This window comes from Tribolium castaneum, chromosome 1 (genome assembly GCF_031307605.1).
Source record: "Tribolium castaneum strain GA2 chromosome 1, icTriCast1.1, whole genome shotgun sequence".
NCBI lineage: Eukaryota > Metazoa > Arthropoda > Insecta > Coleoptera > Tenebrionidae > Tribolium > Tribolium castaneum.
Genome location: NC_087394.1, coordinates 32,524,767 through 32,549,106, shown reverse-complemented (window position 1 = coordinate 32,549,106; position 24,340 = coordinate 32,524,767). Strand labels below are relative to the sequence as shown.

The following is a 24,340-nucleotide window of genomic DNA, read 5'->3' as shown; positions in this document are numbered from 1 at the left end:
TTCAAATAGGATCTCCCATTTTTTTACTGGTCTGAGGAGAATTTGTTTCTGAATCGATCTGTATTATTATTCTCTATACCTACCTGTGATAATTTTCAAGTTATGTTGGTTTTTTAACATCGTAGAAAATTTCTTACTAATCACAACTATTTTTGCATAATTTGTCATAAAAATATTTCTGATTAAACAAACGACAAACTCTGTTTAGAATTGTGTTGTTTGTCCTGTGAAAACAAAATGAATTGGTTTAAAAAACTTAAATTTTTCACTTTTTTTTCTCTCGTTTTCATTGCAACCTATGAGAAAAGGCCTGTAGCTAATGAATTTTTCAATCCCAACAAAAAGTTATTGTAACTTGAAAACTATTAAACATAAGTATAAAGAATGTTAAAAGAGTAATAGTGTTATGTGTGTTCAGCAAAATAAATAAAAATATATAAAATGAGCATTTTATTAAATGTCTGGAAAAAGATTTGTCATTTTTTTTATCAAAATTTTCATATTTAGACTGGTTTTGAAAGTAGAAATAGAACTGAAACTGAACAAAGTACTTTATGCCTTGAAAAGCTGACACTTCTCGGTGCTGTAATATATCAGCTTCTCAGAAAGTGATGAAAATAAACATCTCAATTTAACGAAATGAGACAATGTGATAGTGTTTTTGCTTAGGTATTTATTCGGCCGGAAAATCTCCTCAACTTTTAGCAAAAAAATAATTAATCTGAATTCAAATATAATGCTTTTCACTACGTTTTGGATTAGTTGAGTTATTTTAAGACAGTTTTTATCAGCTTTTCTTTTACCTAAATTCAACCGTTTTCAAGATATTTAAGATTTTTTAAATTTTTTGGATTTGCACCTGTCACTTAAAAAATAGGTAACTTTCTTAATTTTAGAGACTTTGAAATAATATTTGGGGAATTAAAAGAGAAAGCCTATATCTGTTTTCCAGTGTGTCAAAATTGGAAAAAAATTAATAAACCCAAAAGTTTTAAGCTTAAGTTTAAACAACTTCAAGTGTCCATAACTTAATTTTTTCAAATAGGATCTCCCATTTTTTTTACTGGTCTGAGGAGAATTTGTTTCTGTATCGATCTGTATTAGCATTCTCTATACCTACCTGTAATAATTTTCAAGTTATGTTGGTTTTTTTAACATTGTAGAAAATTTCTTACTAATCACAGCTATTTTTGCATAGTTTGTCATAAAAATATTTCTGATTAAACAAACGACAAACTCTGTTCAGAATTGTGTTGTCCGTCCTGTGAAAACAAAATGAATTGGTTTAAAAAACTTACATTTTTCACATATTTTTCTCTCGTTTCCATCGCAAACTATGAGAAAAGGCCTGTAGCTAATGAATTTTTCAATCCCAACAAAAAGTTATTGTAACTTGAAAACTATTAAACATAAGTATAAAGAATGTTAAAAGAGTAATAGTGTTATGTGTGTTCAGTAAAATAAATAAAAATATGTAAAATGAGCATTTTGTTAAATGTCTGGAAAAGGATTTTTTATTTTTTTTATCAAAATTCTCATATTTAGCCTGGTTTTGTGGTAATAGGGGAACCAGGGAATTAGTTTATAACGTAGAGTGCATCCAGCTAATGCTCCACTTATGCGTTATTTAGAAAATAATGTTAGAACTTTCTTAAAAGTGGCTTGCCTTTCGCACAACTTTTTCCCACTAATAAGTCCTAAATTATTAAACTCACTTCCGCCCCAGCATCTGCTCATTTACAAAGCGGCATTATCTTCATTTATTCCATCGTTCCTTTATTTAGACCCAGGTGTTTTTCGTATTGATCACATATGGGTGAGTACCTCTTTCATCCCGAGCTTTTTTCCATCACAGGCATGAGGGCTCTTAAAAAAAGGGAAATACGAAACCATTTAGCGGTTCCTCGGTAAATGGACATTAATTAGTAAACCTTGTCGTATTCTGTTACACTTCAGTCGGGCGTATGTGCGGCCGAAATAAATTGTCGTATGTGGATGAAAGACACCGGATAATGCCCTTCCAGTTTTATTGCGCATTTCACGTCTGAATGTTCAATTTATGAGTACAACAGGCGACGCTTAATTCAAGGTTTTGTTCGCGCCGGAATGGCCGACGTTTATTCATAATTAATTTTATTAATTGCGGCCATTTAAGAATCTTGGATAATATTTGGATTCGACTGCTGAAGCGTTAAAATTTAATTTACTGCAATCGCCAAATTAAATTTAATTAAATAGTGATGAACTTTTCATTTGATGTAATTAACTAAACTACACCACTTTGCTTAGTTTATTCAGCGGCGCTGGAGCCCGGGCTTGTAAAAATTCAGACAGTCATATAAACGTTGATTAAAAGCGAGTCTATTCACTTTTTAGAATAAGAAGAACACACTGTATTGACTTTATCTTTTGTTGAGAGCTTTTGTTTCAGGCGTTCAAAACAGCTTTTAGCGTTATTTTTTGTCCCTGCAAGCATTCCTTCAACTTTAAGAAGTATAGACGAGTGTGCAGATAAGTATTATTCTGTTGTAAAGTTAACAAATAAAAGCAAAAACTTCTAGGAGAATAGTCCAAGTGCAGACGATCCGACAATAGAGCACGAGTGAAGCCATGCAAGGGACCGTTTATTTAAGAAGATAGGCAATTTATCGAAAGTTAGTTGGTCTTCTTTTGATAAAGGCCTTGTATGTTCATTTACAGCGCACAATTTATTGCCTCTTTCGCCGATTAGTCTCTATTAGTAGATTTTATCGTTTTCCTCTCATTAGAGGACTTTAACGTTGCGCATTTATTTGTTAAATCATTAGAAAGAAAAAGAATTAAATTTTACGTGTCTCTGAATTCAGAAATGTTCGCCCGCCGTGAAAAAATATGTCCAACTTTTCTATCTTGAATGGCTTTAGCGATTAGTAGACGTAATATTAATGTTAATCGTAATGTACAGGGTGTCCGTTTTTCGAGCTTTACATAAACTTATCCATTATTTTTCTCTCAGTTAACTGTTTAACTCTCTACAAGATGTTCAAGCAAATTTTGCTCGATTTCCGAAAAGAGAACTGAATTAAGGTCATTTCCTGACTGCAGCGTTCTTCTAACTAGAATTTGCATTCACTTTGGTGATTTCAGTTCTGACTTGCTCAAATCTGTAAATCAATCTTTCAAGTCAACTAAAATACTTTTTTTTTGGGTCGAGAACAATTACGAATATTCATTATTCCCTCCCTCGATTATTAATTTATATTTTTTTTTAAAGAAATATTTTCACGTACTTTTTCACTGAATATCGCTAAATCACGTAAATTTCATTAGGTACTATATTAAGCAAATTACATGGAAAATTTAAGCGCAAAAGATGAGTACGCCACTGGTAACTACTACTAGAAGAACTGATACGGTCCTGTGTTACGGAAGTGCAGATGATATTGCTTCAAGGGGTGCGTCAAGGCTTTCAAGACAAAAAATAGGCTTTAAACGTCGTCTCCTAGAGGCTGTAGAAAAAATTCGTCAACAAGTATCTGGCAGTTAACTCCTCAGCTTCAGATTTTTCAGAGCAAGGATTGTATTTTTGCAACAAGTCGAAAGGCAAGTCGCCTATTTATTAGAAATCCGGGCGGATCTTGTGGACAGCTTTTGTAATTGTAAGTGGAAACAGTATTGTTTATTTGGAGTTTTTTTTTTACTTAACTTGTCGTTTTTACCCGTTTTCATTTATTTAACGCATTTTTGCATTATTCCAATTAATGAAAAATAGTAGTACCTCTCTTTTTAATGTGTTTTTGCTGCCATTCATCTTTTGATTTATCAGAATCTACAGAAGTATCGTGTTAGAGATGGAATTAAGGAAAATAGGAAAATTTAAATTTGCGCTTTTTTATTTTTGAACTCCACTTTACAGATCGAGTATGAAGGAATTTAGAGTCACTATGTATAAGTTGTTTGAAAACTACCAATTATAGTTTTGAAACAGCTAATAAAAAGTTTAAAAATCAGGTAGCTGACAATTTGCATTGGACGGCTGTAATTTTCGAACAAGTACACAGTCGAATTGTAGCCTTTCTGAATTGGGTTTGGCCTTCGACCATATATCATATAGACTCGCCGTAAAGCGAGTTTGTAGGCAGGTTGTTTGAAGCCAACATGTATGGGTGCGAGGAGTGAGGGGCAAGAGGAAGCTTACTCCTTGTTCAATGGCAGCTCGTAGTCAAGGGGCAAACAATTGAAAAAACATTACAAGTTTCAGAAATAATTTAAGTTTTCGAGTTTCAAAAAAAATGCCTTAGTTAAAATACTTCTAATTCTATCTTATGACATGTCGTCAGAGTTGTAATATTCAAAAATATTCAGTATCAAAGCGGAAAATCAGAATACGTTACAACGCCACTGGTGTGTTTCCAGATTTAGGTTAACACCTGTATTTTCTTACTTACGGATGACATTACCGATGAATACCCCTTGTGAATACTTTCTCCTGTATATTTCGACGCAAAAACCAGATTTTACCCATTCACAAGTAAATTTAAGCCCAAAATTCACAATTTTTCCCTTTAATCACAATCGTGAAGCACGAAGTTTGACGAATATTAACGAAACACTTGGAAATATTTTGAATGGACCAATCAGAGAAGGGGTACCTAAGAGTCAAATTCGCGTACCAAGCCTTATTTCCCCTTGCCCCACCTGCACATGTTGGCTTCAAAACAAATCTCACCTTGCCCAGTCTATATGATATATGGTCGAAGGGTTTGGCCCAATGACTAGGTGCAGAATGTTCGTTCCTTAGAATTATTCCCAGAATACCAACCCTCGATACAAAAAATTTAAACATAAGCAATTAAAGCAAGTTAGAAATTATTGTTTCACAAATGAGTTTGTTTTCTAGTAAGCGGTTGTGATTATCAGTTTGTATTAATTCACAAATTTTTCACAGTTTTATTGACATTTGCACAATTCGGACTTGGCGACAAGCCCAATTCGGACGCATTGTTAATTGGCAACAAAGATCAAAGGTTGGCAGCTCTTGAGGAATTCTCGTGACCGGATGGCTCCCCAGAAAATCGCCCCTAGAAGGAAAACAGCTGGGATTATGACTTGTACCCGGAACGACGTGAGCCCTTGGTATAAGCCAGACAATATCTCCAGCTTCGGCTCGGTGGACTGCTACTGCTAGACAAAAAAGGCTTAGGAAGAGTACCAGGTTATGGGAATGCCGGCACGAAAAGAGATGTTTTATTTAATGATGTCAAAGAAACGTAAATTGTTATTTCAAAGTTAAAAATTAGAATTTTCTGTAAAAAATAATCAAAAATAAACTTAAATGCGCCATCTATGCGATAAATATCGAAAGTAAATTAGGTGTGTCGGTGCCAAGATTCTAAGTACAATAAATAATCTGTAATGTTTTTAGCGCTATCTATAGGACAAAGTTTTAAGTATAAGAGCACAAGAATCTATAATAATATTAGCGCTATCTATACACCAAGGTTATAACTACAAAAGTACAGTAATCTGCAATTGTTTTACCGTTACTTTCATAGTTGTTTAAGTTTAGTCTTAAAGTAACCTGTAAATTAGCACCTCGTCTAAGCTCAATTTAATAGTAACCTGTAAAATTATGTCAGTGTCATTTGTCGAAATTGGAAAACATGAAAATAATGCAAAATACACCTAAAAATCCACTGTTCACACACAACCTTAAATAAAAGTATTGAACAAAAAAGCTCTGTTGTTTTTCTCAATCTGTAAAACGCAAAACTGTAATAAGAGTAATGAAAAAAGACAAGCAACCCCAAATACACGTATGTGTTTAACTAGTTGCGTGCAAAAACCACAAAAAAAATTAAAGATTTTGTCACCTCTACATTTCTGTGATCCCAATACGGAATACATTTTTAAAATTTTGCAGAATTATTTCACTGCACCTAAATTTTAATTTTTTTTTCCTGGGCTATCGAATGGAATAGGTCCCGTTCCCGTATCTCCCTCAAGAACCGAGATAGCACTGCACATTTTTAAATCAGGAATCGAAGTACATGACGTAATAGTGCTTCAAAAATTACGTGTGCATGCAAAATTTGAAGTTGCTACGACAACAGGAAGTGCCCCAAAATTAACTCGCAAATATGTTTCCAAATAAATCGCAATAAATAAAGATTTTCACCAAAAAAGCCTAAATTTTTTATTAGAGTTTTTATTCAACCTGTTTTGTTTATTGGCTTTTGAAATTATAAATATTTTGAACATAAGTTTGAGACACTTCCTGTTATCATAGCAACTTCAAATTTTGCATGCCTACATAACTTTTGATGCACTATTACGTCATGTACTGCGATTCTCGATTTAAAAATGTGCAGTGCTATCTCGGTTCCTGATGGAGATACGAGAACGAGATCTAGCCTATTCGATAGCCCGGGAAAAATACTACGGGTCTGTAGCGTTTTCAAAAGGGCAGAACCACCCCTCTATCTCTAACAGGAACGAAGATATTTCGCATTTTGTAAATCGCAGATTTTCTTCAATTTTTATAAAAATTTTCATAAGTGAAAGAAATTTTAGGTGAAATTCTGCAAAATTTTAAAAATGGATTTCGTATCAGGATCACAGGAATGCAAAAGGGTAATGAGAAAAAATATATAACTCAAAATACACGCATGTGTATAACTGGTTGCATGCAAACGCCGCTAAAAATTTCTTGACCTCTTTGCGTTCCTATGATCCTGATATGAAATCCATTTTTAAAATTTTGCAGAATTTCACCTAAATTTTCCTTCACTTATCAAAATTTTTATAAAAATTGAAGAAAATCTGCAATTCACAAAATGCGAAATATCTTCGTTCCTGTAGGAGATAGAGGGGTGGTTCTGCCCTTTTGAAAACCCAACCGCCCCGTAGTATTTTTCCCGGGCTATCGAATAGGCTAGGTCCCGTTCCCGTATCTCCATCAGGATCCGAAATAGCACTGCACATTTTTAAATCGGAAATCGAAGTACATGACGTAATAGTGTTCCAAAAGTTATGTAAGCATGCAAAATTTCAAGCTGCTACAACAGGAAGTGCCCCAAAATGAACTCAACAAAAATATTTTGCAAAATTTTAAAAATGTCACAAGACGTCTTTGACTTTTTTGCCCTCTTGCGTTCCTGTGATCCTGATACAAATGTTATTTCCGAAATTTTAGGGGAATTGGGAAAGTTAATAAAACAAAATTCTAAATTTTAACACATTTATTTATTTCAGTAGCCCCTAATAGTTTTTTAAAAGGGGTATTTGTCATGGGACAACCACGTTATACAAATCACCAAAAAGATATTAGAAATAAAAATTTAAAATAATAGAAACAAAACGTGCAGAAAAACACAAATCCAGAAATAGGGGCCAAAATGTGGCAAATTCAGGGAGCATTCCATAGACACAGCCCTCTGATATGAGCCCCACCATCATATCACAAATGATGTAATTACTAGTTCCGTAAAATGTAAAGTGGGGCTGTATACAGCTTCGATTTAGAATCCGTTTTGGTGTGGTAATGGGGCTCTGTAAACGATTCCGAGTAAAATTTTCAAAATTCAGTTTTTCTAACCTCAAAGCTTTTGCAATGGTAGTTTTCTTTGTGAATTCTCACTTTCTTCTAAGCTTGTTGAATGCTCTTAAGGTCCTATTTACCATATTTGTAGCCTAAAATTAAAATTTAATATAATAATAAAAGGAAAAAACCCAAGCACTATAGGTTGGTAGTCCTTAGAGAATTCGGGCTTTTCAGCTTTCGGGAATTTTCGAATTCTCGTAAGCGTCCATTCGTGCAGATCAACTGTCGCGTCAGCGACCCAACTCTGTTTGACATTTGTGACAGCTCCTAACCTATAAAAATTTACAATACAAAAAATGACTTTTATCGACGATTATTTAACCGAAGAAGCAAAAAAGGATAGCATACCTGAAAAATCGCCTCCAGAAGGAAAACAGTGGGGCTACGACCTGTACCCCGAACGCCGTAAGCCTGACACAACCCCCAACGTGAGCGGGCTGCTGGACAAAAAAGGCTACGAAAACATCCAAAAAATAAAATGTGAACGCAACGTTTACAAATGTATCAAACAAAGCCCCATTATTAAATTAATGATGGGGGCACTGAAGAGCTCAGGATGCCCTGTGGACATCAGACGGCACATCTCCTGCGAGGAATGCGACCCCAGTGTAAGTGGAGGCTTCGACCCCGTCCTAAACCAAGTAGTAGTGTGCCAGAACGGGGCGAAAAAACCCGCACATGTCCAAGGCGTTTTGCTCCACGAAATGATCCACATGTTCGATTATTGCCGCCATGACTTGAATTTTAGAAACCTGGACCATTTGGCGTGCACTGAAATTAGAGCTGCCAATTTGGCTCACTGTAGTTTTATGTCGGCGTGGGTTCAGGGAGACGCCTCGCTTTTCAATATTAAGGCAACGCATGGTGACTGTGTTAAGAGTAAAGCGCTTAGTTCTATTCTAGCAACTAGGAGTGTTTCCACTGAGGAGGCTGTCGATGCCATAGAAAGGGTGTTTCCGAAGTGTTATCGCGACCTGGAGCCTGTGGGGAGGCGGATACGGAGGAATTCTGATGACATGTACAAAGCCTACACAGAAGGGTTCTACTACGGATATGATAGTGTTTAGCTATCATGTTATTTATTGTTGTACATAGAAACATTTAATAAATATTTTAACACGCTACATTTATCATAATTTAACTTGATACGGTTGGTCACAGGGTTATTTCTATAGGTTTACGTTATTATCATCAATGTAGCCCAAACTCCTGTAGTTTGAATTTTGATAAAATCTACAATTCCCTGAATAAGTATAGCTCAAGATCTATGTTTTTAGAAATTAAGCACACAACTGAACTACACATTTTTGTACACTTATTGATTGATTAATCATGTAATGCACTAAATAATTATTTGTCATGTTTGAAAAACAATACCTACGGACGTACATTGTGCAATTGCTTACATACTTTAAATAAAAAAATATTAGGATACGTTCCACTTGCAAAAATATTCACCAGGCTCAGACTAGATTATTTTTGAAATTTTGGACAGACCTGTTCTGCAATAATAAATAACAATAAAGTGTCAGTACGGCAGAACATAATTCCCAAAAAAAAATAGTTTTAAAGTTCCCAAAATCAAAACAAAGTAACTTCAGATTTGTCTGTAATACTAGAAAACTAATTTTGGTGCTGATTTACAATAGCAGAAAATAAGATAAATCTCAACTCTTCAATTAAAAAAAAAGTAAATGTGGACACCTACAGGGAATTATCGTCCGTTTTTTAAACACATATTAACATTCATATTCATATGCACATTAATTAATTAATCGTACACTAAAATTATTATCACCATAAAAAAAATCACATAATCAGGATAACAATGATTGTCCAAATTAACTACATTATCTTTTATAACTTATTAAAATATTATACACCACATACAGCGTGATTCAAAAGAACTGTACCATACTTTGTGTGATTTTTTGAAGCAACTTTCCATAGACGCATCACTAAAAACACAATTTTTTTTACTACAAAAAATATTTTTTCTTAGGGAAGGTAATTATGTGTTGGTCTTTTGAATCACCGAGTAAAGTAACAACATTAACTAATTATACAAGTACGTATGAACTGGTGAAATGGTACATTTTTTCACATTAGACAATGATAAATTGATAAACGATAAGAATTGACGAATCTACGATGCATTTATTACTTTATTTTATTTATTAGAATGTTACAGTGCTGCAACATTTAATAAAATGATTTAACAAGCGAATTTTTCTTACATAATTTTCTTCCACTCACAAATCACATTTTTTTATTATTTTGTTTATGTCATAAGTAGTTTTCTAATACGTATATTTGTTTCAATCAAATTAAAAATTTTAATTTTTATTTCCACAAGATCAAGAAAATGAAATTGAGTAAAGAACGCTTCAGAAGTACGTCAGAGAAGGAAAATTTCCACTGACTAAATAATTTTTCTTTAGTTTTTTTTGGATTAATAGCGAAATGTACAAAATTATAATAAAATATACAAACTTTTGTTCTCTAGCTTAGTTATTTAATTATTTCATTTCTATCCAATCAAACTTTCGAAACATTTTCTAATATTTTGAAGTTTTTGGCAATAAAATTTCATTTTACTGGCAACCCCCAAATTTTACGCTACTGTACCTACCTTAATGTGTAGACTGGGCAAAATGTCCGTAACTTCTGTACTCATACTAGATCAACATTTTAACAACACTGATAAAATTGACTACGGAAAGAATATTGTGCTAAAAAGGTTGTGTAAAAAATGTAATAATTTACTAAAAATTTGAACGTTATCGTAAATTAACTGGTATTGAGTAGATCGGCAATCTGCTTAATAGTGTTGAGATTTTTATACATGTACGCCTTCGTCTCCCACAGCATTTTGCACAACTTTTCGTCCGAAGTTTCGTTCATTGCGATTTCCTCCGACATTTGTGGGGAAAATCGGAAGTATGGCACTCCGATCGTAGAGCACCAGGCTCTAGCTCTGTCCACGACTCGTCCATCACTAGCAGTTGCCTATTTTGACAACATTGTCTCAGCATTAGTCGTAATAAATTGATTTAATTACCTGATCGACTAGAAGTGTTCCCAAAGTTGAGATACCGGTATAAAGCTTGACTCCGTCGAAGATGCTTCCGGGAAGAAACACGTCGATATCCTTGACGGGGGTTACAGGGATCACCCCTGTGCCCAAACTGACGACTACGGAAACCGGAGCGGCGTCTTCCTCACGACCGATGGCTTTCAAAGCCAAGTGGTGCTCGTGGATTTCCGACAGGGCGTCCAGTGTGGGGTTGTTTGCAATCAGGCCTCCGTCCAGAAAGTAGCCAAACGCTCTGAATTGTAATAAAAATCGAAATTGCCCCCAAAATTTTGAAAAAATATTAAAAGCAAGTGTTACAATGTACGACTACCAAAATTTTTCTACCGTTGCCTTTAAATTTTCTGTATCTTTTTCTGGCATTTTTATGTTAAAGAATTTATGTTGGCGACAGTTACACACCAAAAAAATTGCAATGAGCAAGTGACTCGAAAGTCGCTTGTTTAAAAACTGAAACTGATTTTTATGTAAAATTTTCTGCTACTACTGTCCATAGTACGACCACATCTTTTAGTTTACAGTTGAAATTTTCTATCACAGAAATTTCAAGGGCGAAAATCAAATAATCAATTCATGTTACGTCAAAAATTGTTTAAGAGTTTTCGTAATTTTATCCTAATTCGTCACTTATTTAACTTTTTCGTTGAAATTTTTTGAGATAAGTGTCTCATTTTAACTCAAGAACGAGCCAAATCACTCAAAATTGCTTGAGGTCAGGTAAGTGTTTTTCGATTAATGAGTATTAGTATTTTCACAGTTTATACTGAGGTATTAAAATAATTGAGCAGCTAATTCAAACTACAGTAAAGATTAACTAAACTAGTTGAATAATAATTGGTATTAATCATTAACTAGGCATTTTCTTATAATAAACAAATAAAAAGAAAATTAAAAAATTAAACGCTTTAAAGACTTTGTGACAAAGAAATAATTAGAGATATGAACAAATAATAATTACACAACGGTAGCTCACCAATCTTATCACATTAAAATTAAAAAAAAAACGCATTTAAATAAGAATTATTAAAGCTTCTGCATCCAAAATAAAAAATATTTCTCCTTTTAGAGGTTTGTTATAAATTTTGAGAGATTTTTTCTGAATCGAAACCTTCTCAGACGCTAGAGAGTCTGGGGTGAGTTAGAAGAAATTGTTAATGTGCTTTGACTAAACATCAATTATTTATTTATTTATATCAATTTTTTTTAAACATGCAAATGAATTATTTATAATTAGTTTTTAGAGGTTTAGGAAGTCATAGTACAAGTTAGAATACGTTTTCATTGTTAGACACAATTAAACTAAAACTTTTATGTGTGTAAGACAGATTATTATTTTTCAAATTTAAGATCATGTGATGATGACTTATTGTAGATGATTGTTATCAAAAAAAAAGTTCGTTTTACATTAAAAATCGGTTAGTTGCTTTACTTTGAGTTTTACTTCAAAGGGCAAAAAAGTGACGCATTAATTAATTAATTGCATAAATGTGCTATTACGTTGCATGTGTTGTTTTATTGAATAATCTAATCAAGTCAATAATTTATTGAACTATTACCAGCAATTACGAGATTATTAAGTCAAGGCGTAAACATTTAAAACAATAAAATAAAAATAGAAGGGTATATTTTCCCGGCGCATCCACCATTTTTCACCACACCAGAAAGAAGTTTATTGTTGTTAAGTTAACATAATCTCTAATTTACGTTAATTTTTTTTTTTTAAATGAATATAACATAATCTGATTCACTGAGTAAAATTTAATGATTTAAAAATCATTATTAATTCCTAGAATTGTAGACTAGGAGTTATATTATAACCAGTGTGAGGAAATTTTATGGGCGCGCGCTTGCAGTCAGATAAATCTTTAAATCGAAATGTTGTGGAACAGCTTGCATTGTTGATATAAGTTAGGAAAGAGTATTAAAAAATGTTTAGACAAAGAATTTTTTGTTTCAACCCTCGCGAAGGGGCTGAAAAGACGTTTTAGCTAAAAATTTGCAAACACCTAAAATTGGACACATTTTGCGTTTACATACTAATATCTTCCTTCTGGATAAAGCTAGAAACTCCGTTTTTTTTGCAAACAAATTTTCAATAAATGCAGATTTATACGTAGTTTAAGAAGTTTGAGTTTTGATAAAGGGAAACCAAAAAAATTACATTTTCTTGTAACGTTGCATAATTGTGTAGTGAAATTTTCGAGATGCGAGAAAGTTTTTTAATTTAAAAGATAGACTCCCACATAATCGAGACGAAATAAAGCTAATACTTGAAATAAATTTTTGGTGCAAGAATCATTTCGTTATCTGTAAGACTCACCAAGTTATTGCAATTTAAAATTACTGCAAAATGCGCCTGAGGTGAAACCGAACCGTATTTCCCTCTGAAGCGTGTTCATCGCTTTTGATAACATTTCGAGAGATAAAAATCGTAATTTGTAAATAATTAATGTCACTTGTCTATTAATATTATACCTTTACTTTTAACCGCCCTAACTCTCTGTTAATTTTAATAATATCTAAAAAGTCAAAAGAACATTTTTATCTCATGTACTTATTTAAAAAGCATAAATGTGACCCAATAGAACTAAATTACGAAATTGTATTTCATTTCAAAGAATTCTTTGGTGTGACATTAATACTTTTTTAATTATTTACCATTTTTAGCCCTTGGAATGTTTTCAACCACACCACGTTTCAAAGGGAAATACGCTACAATTTCACCTCGAGCACATTTTGTAGATAACTAAATATTCCTTCTTTAAAGTCCTTTTTAAAAAAATATACAAATCGTAACGTTTCTGACGAATCAACCGGTAACATTAATTGTATAAACCCCTAGTAAACTACGCCAATGCACGCGCTATAATGGACCATTTCATCGATAAATATGAACATCGCGAGAGCGCTACGACGAGTCAGCTGATCGGTTGTGGCCTCATGGCCACCCCATAAAATTTCCTCACACTAATTATAACGCAACAATTTGTTGATGTAGTAAAATAAAATATTTTATTTGAATTTGATTTTGTTCACGAAATTAACGAAATTTATAGGAACAAAACGAAAAAATCAACAAAATTTGCGGCCATGAAAATAAACTGCTACTAATTTTTTTCGCAAAAAATCAAACAGCGAAAATTTCCAGATCTTGACTGGATGTAAATGATGAGATAAATAAAAATTTCATTTTGTCTTACATTACTTACTTACCTTATCTTATTTTTCTAATTTTTGTCTGTTGAAATCGTTGTAAGAAAAAATACGAACCACAAATTAAAAGCAGTATCTTTAAATTGAATAACTTGGAGTGTTATAAATATCACAATAATTCTTTCATTAAATACCTATTTGAACAATTAGTTTATTTTATTTCGATTATACTTTTCAAAATAAAAAAATCTCATTTCGAAAATTTAACTATAAACAAATAGGAACTGTAATTTTCTCAGTCTTCTTGCCAAAGTTAAAGTTGTGTGTACGTTAAAATCTGCATTCATTGACCTCTTGCAAAAAAATTAAGCTTCAAGATTTATCCAGAAAGAAGGTATAGGGATGTAAACACAAAATTTACCCAGTTTTAGTTTCACAAAAATAAAAAAAAAATTCACAAGTCAGACTTTGGGTAGACTTTTTACGACAAACGCGAAACCCAAAAAATCGCTTTTCGTATTATTTTAGCACGTAAAAAATTGAGAATTAAAGTTTGTAAAAACACTGACCTGAAATAAGTGGGAGCAGCCCCTGTGGCCCTCCCAACCTGCCACACATACTGTTCTTCGGGCGGTGGCGGCAACTCATACGGCGAATTATGCTCCACTTGCAAAATATCGCTCGGACTTTGATAATTCCTAAACAAGTGCAACTCCACCGGTTTTCTATCAGCCAGCACCCCCGTAACCATCACCTTCGGATGCGTAATATCCGCCATCACAGTCTCGGCCCCGAACGTTTCCTTCAAAACATTCTCCAGCGGCTCACTAGCATACGGCCTGATCCCCACAAACGTCAGCTCCTTAATCCGAAAATACAAACACAGACACTCCTTCATGGTTTTACCACTCGCAATCCCCAGTGCCAGAATCCCCCCAGTGCTAGTTCCCGCAATCCAATCGAAACAATGACTTACAGGTTTCTGTAAAACATTTTCAATTTCTAGCAGCATTTCCACCAGAACTAGGCCCCGAATTCCGCCCCCGTCCATGCACAGGAGCCGCCCATTTTTGGGCATTTTCCCATCTTTGTGTTTTTTTGAGGCGATTTCCATCGCTGCTACATCGAGCATTTGGTTCAGAACGTCACGGTTAGTGGGGCCGATCACCGGGGGCGGTGGAACCCCGTCGAAGGTGCCCCCATGCACGCACCCGTCGGTGCAGTAGGGCGTGCCAGGGGGGCACCGCTGCGCCCCCACGGCGTGCAAGTAATACAAGATTTTCGGCTCTTGCTCCTTTGTTATAACATGTCTGGGCGAATGCCCGGCATTGTTCAAAATATTCAAATCGACGCCGAAAATAATCAAGCACTGGATTATCGATATGTTGCCTTGTTTCACAGCTAAATGAATCGGTCGGTTGCCTTCGGCATCGCCGATATTTGCGTCTGCTTGCCGACTCAGTAAAGCTACAACGCATTCGAGGCGATTTCTCATGACCATGATGTGCAAAGCGGTTTTTTTGTCGAAGTTTAGAGAGTCTATGTGGCAGTTCATGTCGACTAGAGCTTCGATTACTTCGCGGGAACAGGCCCAGTGTAAAGGGGTGCCCCCCATTTTCATGTCCTCCTTGTGGAGGCTGTTGGGGTGGCTTTGGAGGTAGTCGCCAACGTAGCCGGGTAGGACGTTGTCGTCTATTAGACCTGAGGTTTTGTTTACGTCGGCTCCGGCCAGAAGGAGGGCTCGGACGCAGTCGGGTTTGTCCGCTTGGCAGGCAAGGTGCAGTGGTGTGTAGCCGTTTTTGTTGCGGGCGTTTAAGCAGTTTGGGGGGCTGCCTTGCGTCAACGCCTGAAAATGTTACACCCTGTAGTATTTCGTTTCAATTCTTTATTCAACTTTTGTAACGAAACAGTGATAATAAAACATTAAGTAATAATTAAAAAAATTTAATTGTGTTATTTAAAACTAGAATCTGATATTTACAACGTAAAGTGTTAGTAAAGTTTAGTGTTTTTTGCGTTACCTATTTTGTTTTTTTATGAATTAATTATTTGTGCTAGATAATCACTTGTGATTAAATAACTACAGAAATAAAAATCCACAAAGTTTATTTATGGAACATTTTTGCATTTATATATTTTATTTTTATAATACGTTAAAATTCAATTAATTTTTTTTAAGTTTGTGTAACATTTCATCGAACCAAAGAAAGGCCCTAAAATTACAGCGAGGAACATTGTAAATTTTACGATAGATCAATTAATTGTGTCTCTAAATTGATGTGGAACTAGATTTACTATTCTGAACTATTTTCTTAACAAAAATTCTTGGAAAGAACTTGAAAAATGAAGGAATATAACTACGGGTCTGTATTAAAAATTGATAAATACTTTGAATATTTGTTGTCCTAGATTAAACTACATAATAAGTCTGGACGAAAAAAGCTAACGTTTAAATGATGAAAAAATATACACCGTTCACGATTGTTTTAAATTCGGACTATCTATGAAAATCTGACATTTTATTTGGCAGTACTGTGAGTTGTCATAAGAAATTTATTTTGGGTTATAATTGATGACAACCAAGGACTGTTGTCAGTTTGCTTCGTTTTTTAAATAAATAATTGAACACGTTTTTATTGTAATTCTACTCAGTATCATTAGTTAAAAAAGTCGGGTCTGTCTTTCTTGCATCCTTCAAAGCATCTTTTGATACAAACTTTCTTATCAACAAAAATTATTTTCGACATTTTAAATTAATAAGCAGTAGAACTGACAACACAGCGAATTTTTGACAAGACAACGTCATAAAGACAGTACCTGACAGGACCTGAGGCCAACCTAAGAAAAATATATCTAGGCCTGCTGAGAATTTAAAACAATCGTGAACGAATAATAAGTACAGTATTATAAAAATGACAGTAAGTCATAAACAATCTCTCAAAAATCTCAAAAAATTGTATTCTTTAATAAAAAAGAAAAGAAAAGGCTAAAGAAGAAGTTTTCATTTGATTTTTAAATAATCAAATAATTTTTATACAAATTATTGTTGGAGTTACGCTTGATTTTTCATGAGAATCAAATCCAATGAAATAACTATTTATATACCAAGACAGGAAAAACATCGATTCTTCCCCGAAGATGAATTAATATTTAAAGGGAGAAAAAAGGCGCTTTCTCCAGTGCTATATATGTTTTTTTTGGCGTCTTCATCAAAAATTATTTTTTTCACCTTCCAAATATTCTATGATAGAACGTTATTTCCTCCCGAGAGAGGAAAATGAGGGTCGTAGGTGGGAAATGACGTACTTTCATGAAATATTCGGAGAGTGGAAAATGATTTTTTCACCAAAGATATTTATAATTTTTCAGATTGGTTTTGTTATATTGATTTATTTAATTTTATAGTACTGTGTATGAAAACTATTATTTATTTATTTACTTTATTACAAAATTATTTTTTTAAACAGATTTTACATTTATTTGTATTCTTCAGTCTACGGAGTTTAAGCAAGAAACGCTTTGTTCCAAAGCTTTGTTTCACTCTGTAAATACAGACGGATTCAAGTTGTTGCCAAATTTTTAGAATCAACAGAGAAAATGAAAAATCGTTCTACTTCTACGTGAATTCTATTCGTTTTCAACGTCAAAACCACTTCTATAGAAAAACTTATTTATCTCTAATCGTAGTTTGCACTTTCAAATTATAAAAAAATGTGCTTACATCGAAAGCAATTCAATTATCTCAATGTCTAAAAATATTAATATCTTGATTTTCTCAATTGATTCTATAAATTTGGTAAACAAGACTTGAATTACTCTCTAGTATAAATAGTTTTTAGTAGCCTTTTCAACTACTTGATTCACTCACATCGTTAAAAGACTAAGTTCCACTTTCAAAATTAGCTAGCTTCAAGAAAGTAAAAATTTGCTTCAAAATCGTCTGAAAAGTTTACAAAAACAAATTGAAATAAGAGAAAAACGTCTTTAACAAAAAAATTTTCAGTAATTTTCTTTACTGTTACTCATGAGAAAAGTATTACTCAAAAAATTGTCCGTGCACCATTCTTATAAAAAATGCAAACTTGTTTTAGCATTTTACAAAAACATATTCCTACAATATAGCTAATTAAAGCAGTGTTGTCTAAAAATTAAAAAACCGAATTTGTTCAAAGGCCTTCTAAATCGGAAGTTTGATAGAAAAGTAACGGATGATATTAGGATTTTTTAAATAAAATTTTAAACAATAAAAAATTCTTGAATAAATGTTCATTTCGCTATTTATTTATTTGTTCATTTATTTTTTATTAATGTTGTACTTTAAAATTAATTAAAATGTTCTTAAACCAACCCATATTGTCACATTTTACGAGTAACCTGAAACACTCGTTGGAAACGTTAAAGCAATGCCTATTAATTGTTTTTCCAATAATGTCCTTATTTGTAATACGAGTACAATCCATTCATTGATAAAATTAGGTTCCCTAAAACTAGTGATTACTTATTAGGTAAACTGATAACTTTGTTTGTCTCTAGTAGGTTTTAATAGAAATAAACATCTCGTAAATAAAATGTCAACGTTTGACCTATGAACTTTATAAATGTGTTCTCGTTTTTTATTATTTACTAGTTCAATGGAATTTTTCTATACTCTAGTGTAATATTTGATATTTTCCACATAACACAAACGAAACAATGCTCAATGGAAATGACCAAGGCCTTTACAAATGTTAAACTAAAAAAAGGTATTTAAAATCGTCAGAAAAAAATCTTTAGAATTCCTTATGTACAACTTTTCCGTATCTAATTTTGCACAATTCAATACTTACGGCAATGATATCTTTGGTGGTGCTAGCGGCGTAATGGAACACCGAATCAGAGTTGTAATCGAGATGTTCCAAAGACGCATTCGCAGCAACCAAAACTTGCACCGTCTTCAAATTCTTCGTGGTAATAGCAACTTGTAGTGGCGAGATCCCAGTTTCATCATCAGTACTATTCAAATAATTGTTAATCTTAGAGTCTTTAAAAGAATCATAGAGACTAAAATACGCCGCCAAATGGGCCAAGTTCCAAGAGGGGTGTTCCGCAAGAACGTCACAAATCTTTTGCAAACCTTGCACATTATACATCTGAAATAAAATTCCAAATAATCGTCTTTTAACAACTACAGCAAATTACTTCTTTCGAAATCTCAACAAACGTGGGTAACTTATCCTTCAAGACACAAAATTTCACTTCAGCTTCGTCAAGATTTGGCGAGCGGTATAAACTAAAAATTGATTTTTTTAACAGTTGACGTGTTCGGGGGCACAAACCTGTAGGTTTGGTGTAGGCTTTCCGTGTACGGGCGATGGAGCACAATTTCGTAAGTGGCCCCTTTTTTCTTGTCAACTGTATTAGCTGGGAGGTAGAGGACCAATCCATCTTCCCGTAGGTGAATCGCTCGGTCGGAAAAAGCGTCTGATTTGGCGTCAATCACTTTGGTTGGGGCGGGTTCTGAACTGAGGAAGCTACGTAAAACTGCAAAATGAAGAATAATATTTGTACCATCACAAAGCAGGGGATTACCACTTGTAAATCCTTGGGCAAACATTTTATTACTTAATATCTATTCATACGGTTACGAACACTAATCACTCACTGAGATTGACTACCGATCATTGTGTTTTATTTAAGAAATTTGTGATTTCATAGTTCAAGGTTTGTTCGAACGAGCAATTGGGGAATGAGGTTAAATCACCGGCTCAGTAAATTTGCATTTAGATTAACATCATGTTTATTGATCGTTTTATTTTAAAACATTTTTCTCACTTACTCAGCGGAAATACTTTTGAAAATGAGAAAAAAATGGAATTTCTTGCACCACCTCGAGTAGAAACCTGTAATTTGTAATTGTCAAACGTCAACTGGCTTCGAGGTTAAGTGCAAGACCATTTGCTCGCTATAGTGGCGTAGGCATATAATGAGTAAATTCAAAATGTTTTCCGACGATTATGAGCAAGTGAGTGCTTCAAACACCTAAAACTTGAACAATTTATCCTTAAACCTACACTGGGTTCTATAAAACTCTAGTAAAAGCTTTGCAAATTGAACCATGTGTCTCAAGCCTATTTGTAAAAGTGTGGAAATAATACCGACCTACATGTTTAGCATGCACCATTCCCATAATTCGTGGCAGCAAAATTGACAATAAATTGGACACTGATTTTCATTTATTTCAGGGTTATGAATACAACAGCTATGATGAGTATGGGGCTCACACAGGAGACCCCAACTTGGACAACGAGTACAATAAACAGCACCTAAAGATGCCGGAAATAGTCAAAAACTTCCTAATCTATTTCCGCAATTGCGTGAATGAGGGTTTAATCTTTGAGTTGCAAACTTTGTATGAAACTTCGTGGCCAAAACTAACCGAAGATTATTTCGAGAAACGCCCCTGGCCAGAAGAGTCAGAAGTGTCAGCGCTAGTCGACAGTGATCCCGTGAGTAAATCCATGACTATTTTACCTTCCGCCTCGATTTTGTCTTTCACTTGGTCTAGTATTTTACCCCCAGTTTCACTCTCCTGGACATCCTTAATTTTTTCCTTTACGTGATCAATTATTTTACCTTCTGTGCCAATGTCTTGGACGTCCTTGATTTTCTCCCTAACGTGTTCACTTTTGTCTTTGAGTTCTTCAGAGATTTTCTCTTTGAGCTCTTCTTTTTTGCTCAGGAGTTGCCTTTTGTAATGCTCCATTGCGACTGTTGGAAGCAGTAGCAGGGAAAAATGAACATAAATGGGTTTTATTATGTCTTTAGCAAAAGGACACGTCAGAAGCGACCTAATTACAAAGAAATCGCTCAATATCTATGATTCTTTGATGTCTATTGATTGTAAAGTTTTTGCTTAAATATTTATTTACGCAGCATGGGCGAAAAAAATTGGTTTAAAATAATAATAAATACGACTTTTGGTTTTGGACTTTAATAATGCGATGAATAATATTAAAATAAATAAAAATAAATAAATAAAATAAAAATAGATTTAACGACAAAAAATAAACTTTGAATAAGGTGCTTACAAGGTCATATCTTTTCTAATACTATACAGTTTCGACGAAATTCTAAATTTCATTTCATTTAAAGGTAATCGATTTCAAAATAAATAAAACAGCTTTTTCCTACATTTTTTTGAATTAGGAGTATACCAAAGTCAATAATAGACAAATACATTTCCAATAATATTTTTTCTCGAGGCTTGAGACTTCTTGAAATAAATCATAAAATTTGCTTATTAAACGAATTTTTGTTCTATAAATAAGTAAAACGCTTAACCAAGTAAATTGCATAAACAAAAAAAATTATGTTATAATCAACTGAATTAACAGAACTGTCTTCACAATTTACTAAAGAATTAACTTTGAGTATTTACCAACGAAAATTTGAATACAAAGTCTTAATTAGGCCCAAAAAAATCGTGAGAATCTTCAAAGTAGATTATTTGTTGTCCTTAAAAACTCATGATAAGATAAATAAATTGAGATCTCAACGGGAAAACTATTCAACTGTTCGTCTCTCTTTTGAAAAATAAAATATGCTTTTAAAAATATAAGAAAATCAGTGATAAATCGTAATAAATAGACGGTACCTCAAGCATTTTCCTAAAAACAATGTTTAAATTAAACCTAGGTACAGAATTTTGTTGCATAAATAAGTAAAATCGTTAATCAGTCATTTAGTTAACAAAAAAAAAAACATGTAATGAACTAAATTAACCAGGAACTACCTCCACAATCTACTAATCATATTTCTGTCAACTTCTATTTTCAAATGGCCTATCTTTTTCAAAAAGATAGTAATATTTAAAGTGATGAAATTAATTGAAATGAAAATCGTTATAAGTAATTGATTACCGACTGGACGCGTATTCGCCTAATAAAAATTGAGTTTAAAATAAGTATAAAAATCTGTGAATATTTTCGAAAGAACAAAAATATTTACTCATAATAGAAATATTATGAATGATTTTTTTACGGATTCAGGTAATACTGAGGGAGTGTATACCAAATACAGCGTGCTCAAAAACTGGCGCACCAACTCAGTGGTGTGTGGTAGAGAACTGGTTACATATAAAGGTAAAAATAGTAAAAAAAATCTTTGTATTACTGTTATTGATAAATAACTAATTTTAGGTAAATGATATGTGGCAACGTTGTCTAACAGTCATGATTGCAATAGAATTTGAGCAACAATAAAAATAAATTATTTTTGAAACGGTTTCCTAGGAAATAATTCCCAGTGTTGGCACATCTACACATTGTGATTTTTTGGATGAGTTTTAATTTTTTTTAATTAAAAAAACTGCTAAAATCTGATAGTAAATTTTAAAATAATTATTCATTGTATTGTTACGGAACGATAACCTGGTATGAAACATAGAAATATAAAAAAATAATGAAAACTAAAGAAGTTAACACAATAAGTTTGTAGCTCCAGATTTTTTAAAATATAACTTTAGAAATTTATTCAACATTTTTCCCGTAATCTGCACTTGCTTCTCAATAACGTACCACTGAGTTGGTGCGCCAGTTTTTGAGCACCCTGTATATAAAAAGTAGTGAGATTACGGACGGGACACAAAAATTTATCTTACGTAACAATTTTATTATAACATGAAAACTTTAACCAAAATAAAAAAACAACTAACAGTCATCAAAAAAAGGAACACCATTCTTGGGAAATTAAATTACGTACGTTTAACAATTAATATTTTGTCCCAAACCTATATATAATTTTTGAATTGTATTTCAGTTATTTGACACTATTTATAGGAACATAACTTCCAATTTGAAAACGCTTGATTTTGTTCACGTATAGAATTCTCTACCATTATTAATTATTAATTTTTTGGGTTCAATGATTACAAATACGTGAAAATTATTATTTTCACTTACTTCTTGCGGGAAATATCCTATGCAACCCTTCTTGCAGGTGTTCATGATCCTGTACAAAGAGCTCTACTTCCGCCACATTTACGCGCGCATTCAAGGGGGCCCAACCCTCGAGCAGCGCTTCAATTCGTTCTACAATTACTGCGACCTCTTCAACTACATCCTAAGCGCTGACGAACCGGTGCCTCTAGAACTCCCCGACTTGTGGCTATGGGAATTAATCGACGAATTCGTCTACCAATTCCAATCATTCGCCCAATACCGGGCCCGCCTTCAGAAGAAAACCGCCCAAGAACTGGAGACTCTAAACTCGCACAATAAAGTGTGGAACGTACTTTGCGTTCTGAACGTGTTGCATTCTCTGGTCGACAAGAGCAACATCAAGCAACAACTGGAGGTTTGCGCCAGTGGGGGCGACCCCGATTCGGTGGCCGGCGAGTTCGGGAGTCACTCGCTCTACAAAATGTTGGGCTATTTTTCCCTGATTGGGCTTCTGAGGCTTCACTCTCTGCTCGGGGACTACTACCAGTCGATCAAAGTGCTGGAAAACATTGAGCTGCATAAGAAGTCGCAGTATGCGCACATCCCGGCTTGCTTGATCTCAACGTCGTACTATGTGGGGTTTGGGTACATGATGATGAGGCGCTATTCTGACGCAATTCGCACGTTTTCGTCCATTCTCTTGTACATTCAGAGAACCAAGCAATTGTTTGCTTCTAAAAGTTATCAGCACGACCAGATTAACAAGCAAACGGATCAGATGTACCACTTGTTGGCCATTTGCTTGGTTTTGCACCCGCAGTGTATCGACGAATCGATCCAGCAAACTCTGAGAGAGAAAAGCTACCATGAGAAAATGTACAAGATGCAGTATGGGGACCTCCAGGAGTTTGAAAATTGTTTCGTTTTCGCTTGTCCTAAGTTTCTTTCGCCGTGTCCTCCGCCGGTGGATTCCATCCCTGATGATTATTCGAAGGAGGCGATCCGCCACCAAACTCAAGTTTTTATGGACGAGGTCCAGCAACAAAAAATGTTGCCAACGATTAGAAGTTACTTGAAGTTGTACACCACTTTGCCCATTGCCAAGTTGGCGACTTTCATGGCGCAGAATAAGAACAGTGAAGGGAAGTTTGATGTTGATAAGGAGACGCAGAATCTTTTGATTCATTTGTTGTGCTTCAAGCACAAAATGAAGAATGTGGTGTGGTCGAAGGGCTCGTCGGGGCTGGAAGGGAAGCTGGAGAGTGGCTCAGAGGTAACATTTTGTAATTTTTGGTTTTGTTTCGTAAAAAAATATTTCAGCTGGATTTCTACATCGATAATGATATGATTCATATCGCCGACACGAAAGTGGCGCACAGATACGGCGATTTCTTTATAAGGAAAATTCTCAAGTTTGAGGATTTGAACAGGAAGCTTCACAATCTTAAATTCTAATGTAGAATTCGGTGTAATTTTTGCACTCAACGAATAAAATTGCTTAAAATAACTGTACTTTTCTTTTTTTCCTTAGCCACCTCAGTCACCTTTGTCTATACAAATTTGGAACAGGTATTAAAAATTTCACCTTATCTT

At 33.9% G+C, this 24,340-nt stretch overlaps 3 protein-coding genes and 1 long non-coding RNA gene across 12 annotated transcripts in view; 3 read left to right on the top strand and 1 right to left on the bottom strand.

The window, feature by feature from the left end:
• Window positions 1-5,324, top strand: part of LOC103313821 (uncharacterized) — a 42,881-nt gene extending 37,557 nt beyond the window's left edge. The window contains exons 3-6 of one of the 5 annotated variants that reach the window (XR_010336279.1): window positions 2,432-2,515; window positions 2,562-2,654; window positions 3,310-3,638; window positions 4,928-5,324. This is a non-coding gene — a long non-coding RNA (uncharacterized LOC103313821). Of the gene's footprint in view, window positions 1-2,417; window positions 2,655-3,253; window positions 3,639-4,927 lie in introns of all 5 variants that reach the window. The other 4 variants (XR_001574547.2, XR_001574548.2, XR_001574546.2 and 1 more) reach the window with 4 other exon arrangements.
• Window positions 5,325-7,759: 2,435 nt separating this feature from the next.
• On the top strand, window positions 7,760-8,704 carry LOC659910 (uncharacterized protein). Its single transcript, XM_966176.4, has one exon. It carries the CDS (start codon window positions 7,879-7,881, stop codon window positions 8,647-8,649), a length of 771 nt encoding a protein of 256 aa, XP_971269.2. The 5' UTR covers window positions 7,760-7,878; the 3' UTR covers window positions 8,650-8,704.
• Window positions 8,645-20,826, bottom strand: iPLA2-VIA (calcium-independent phospholipase A2 VIA). Of its 5 annotated transcripts, XM_064359789.1 has the most exons (8): window positions 20,442-20,826; window positions 19,145-19,349; window positions 19,008-19,098; window positions 18,656-18,958; window positions 14,399-15,675; window positions 10,644-10,911; window positions 10,349-10,591; window positions 8,645-10,295 (listed from the first exon to the last, which is right to left on the bottom strand). In XM_064359789.1, exons 1-7 carry the CDS (start codon window positions 20,569-20,571, stop codon window positions 10,373-10,375), a joined length of 2,493 nt encoding a protein of 830 aa, XP_064215859.1. In that variant the 5' UTR covers window positions 20,572-20,826; the 3' UTR covers window positions 8,645-10,295; window positions 10,349-10,372. The 5 variants fall into 5 exon arrangements, with proteins under 5 accessions (XP_064215859.1, XP_015833132.1, XP_064215860.1 ...); XM_015977646.2 differs by lacking the exon at window positions 8,645-10,295 and having other exon boundaries at window positions 10,324-10,591; XM_064359790.1 differs by lacking the exons at window positions 8,645-10,295; window positions 20,442-20,826 and adding an exon at window positions 19,968-20,074 and having other exon boundaries at window positions 10,324-10,591.
• eIF3l (eukaryotic translation initiation factor 3 subunit l) lies at window positions 19,708-24,254 on the top strand. The gene is made up of 4 exons (XM_966044.5): window positions 19,708-19,830; window positions 20,051-20,314; window positions 22,806-24,020; window positions 24,068-24,254. The coding sequence occupies exons 1-4, from the start codon at window positions 19,792-19,794 to the stop codon at window positions 24,200-24,202; spliced, it is 1,653 nt and encodes a 550-aa protein (XP_971137.1). The 5' UTR covers window positions 19,708-19,791; the 3' UTR covers window positions 24,203-24,254.
• Window positions 24,255-24,340: the final 86 nt, after the last annotated feature.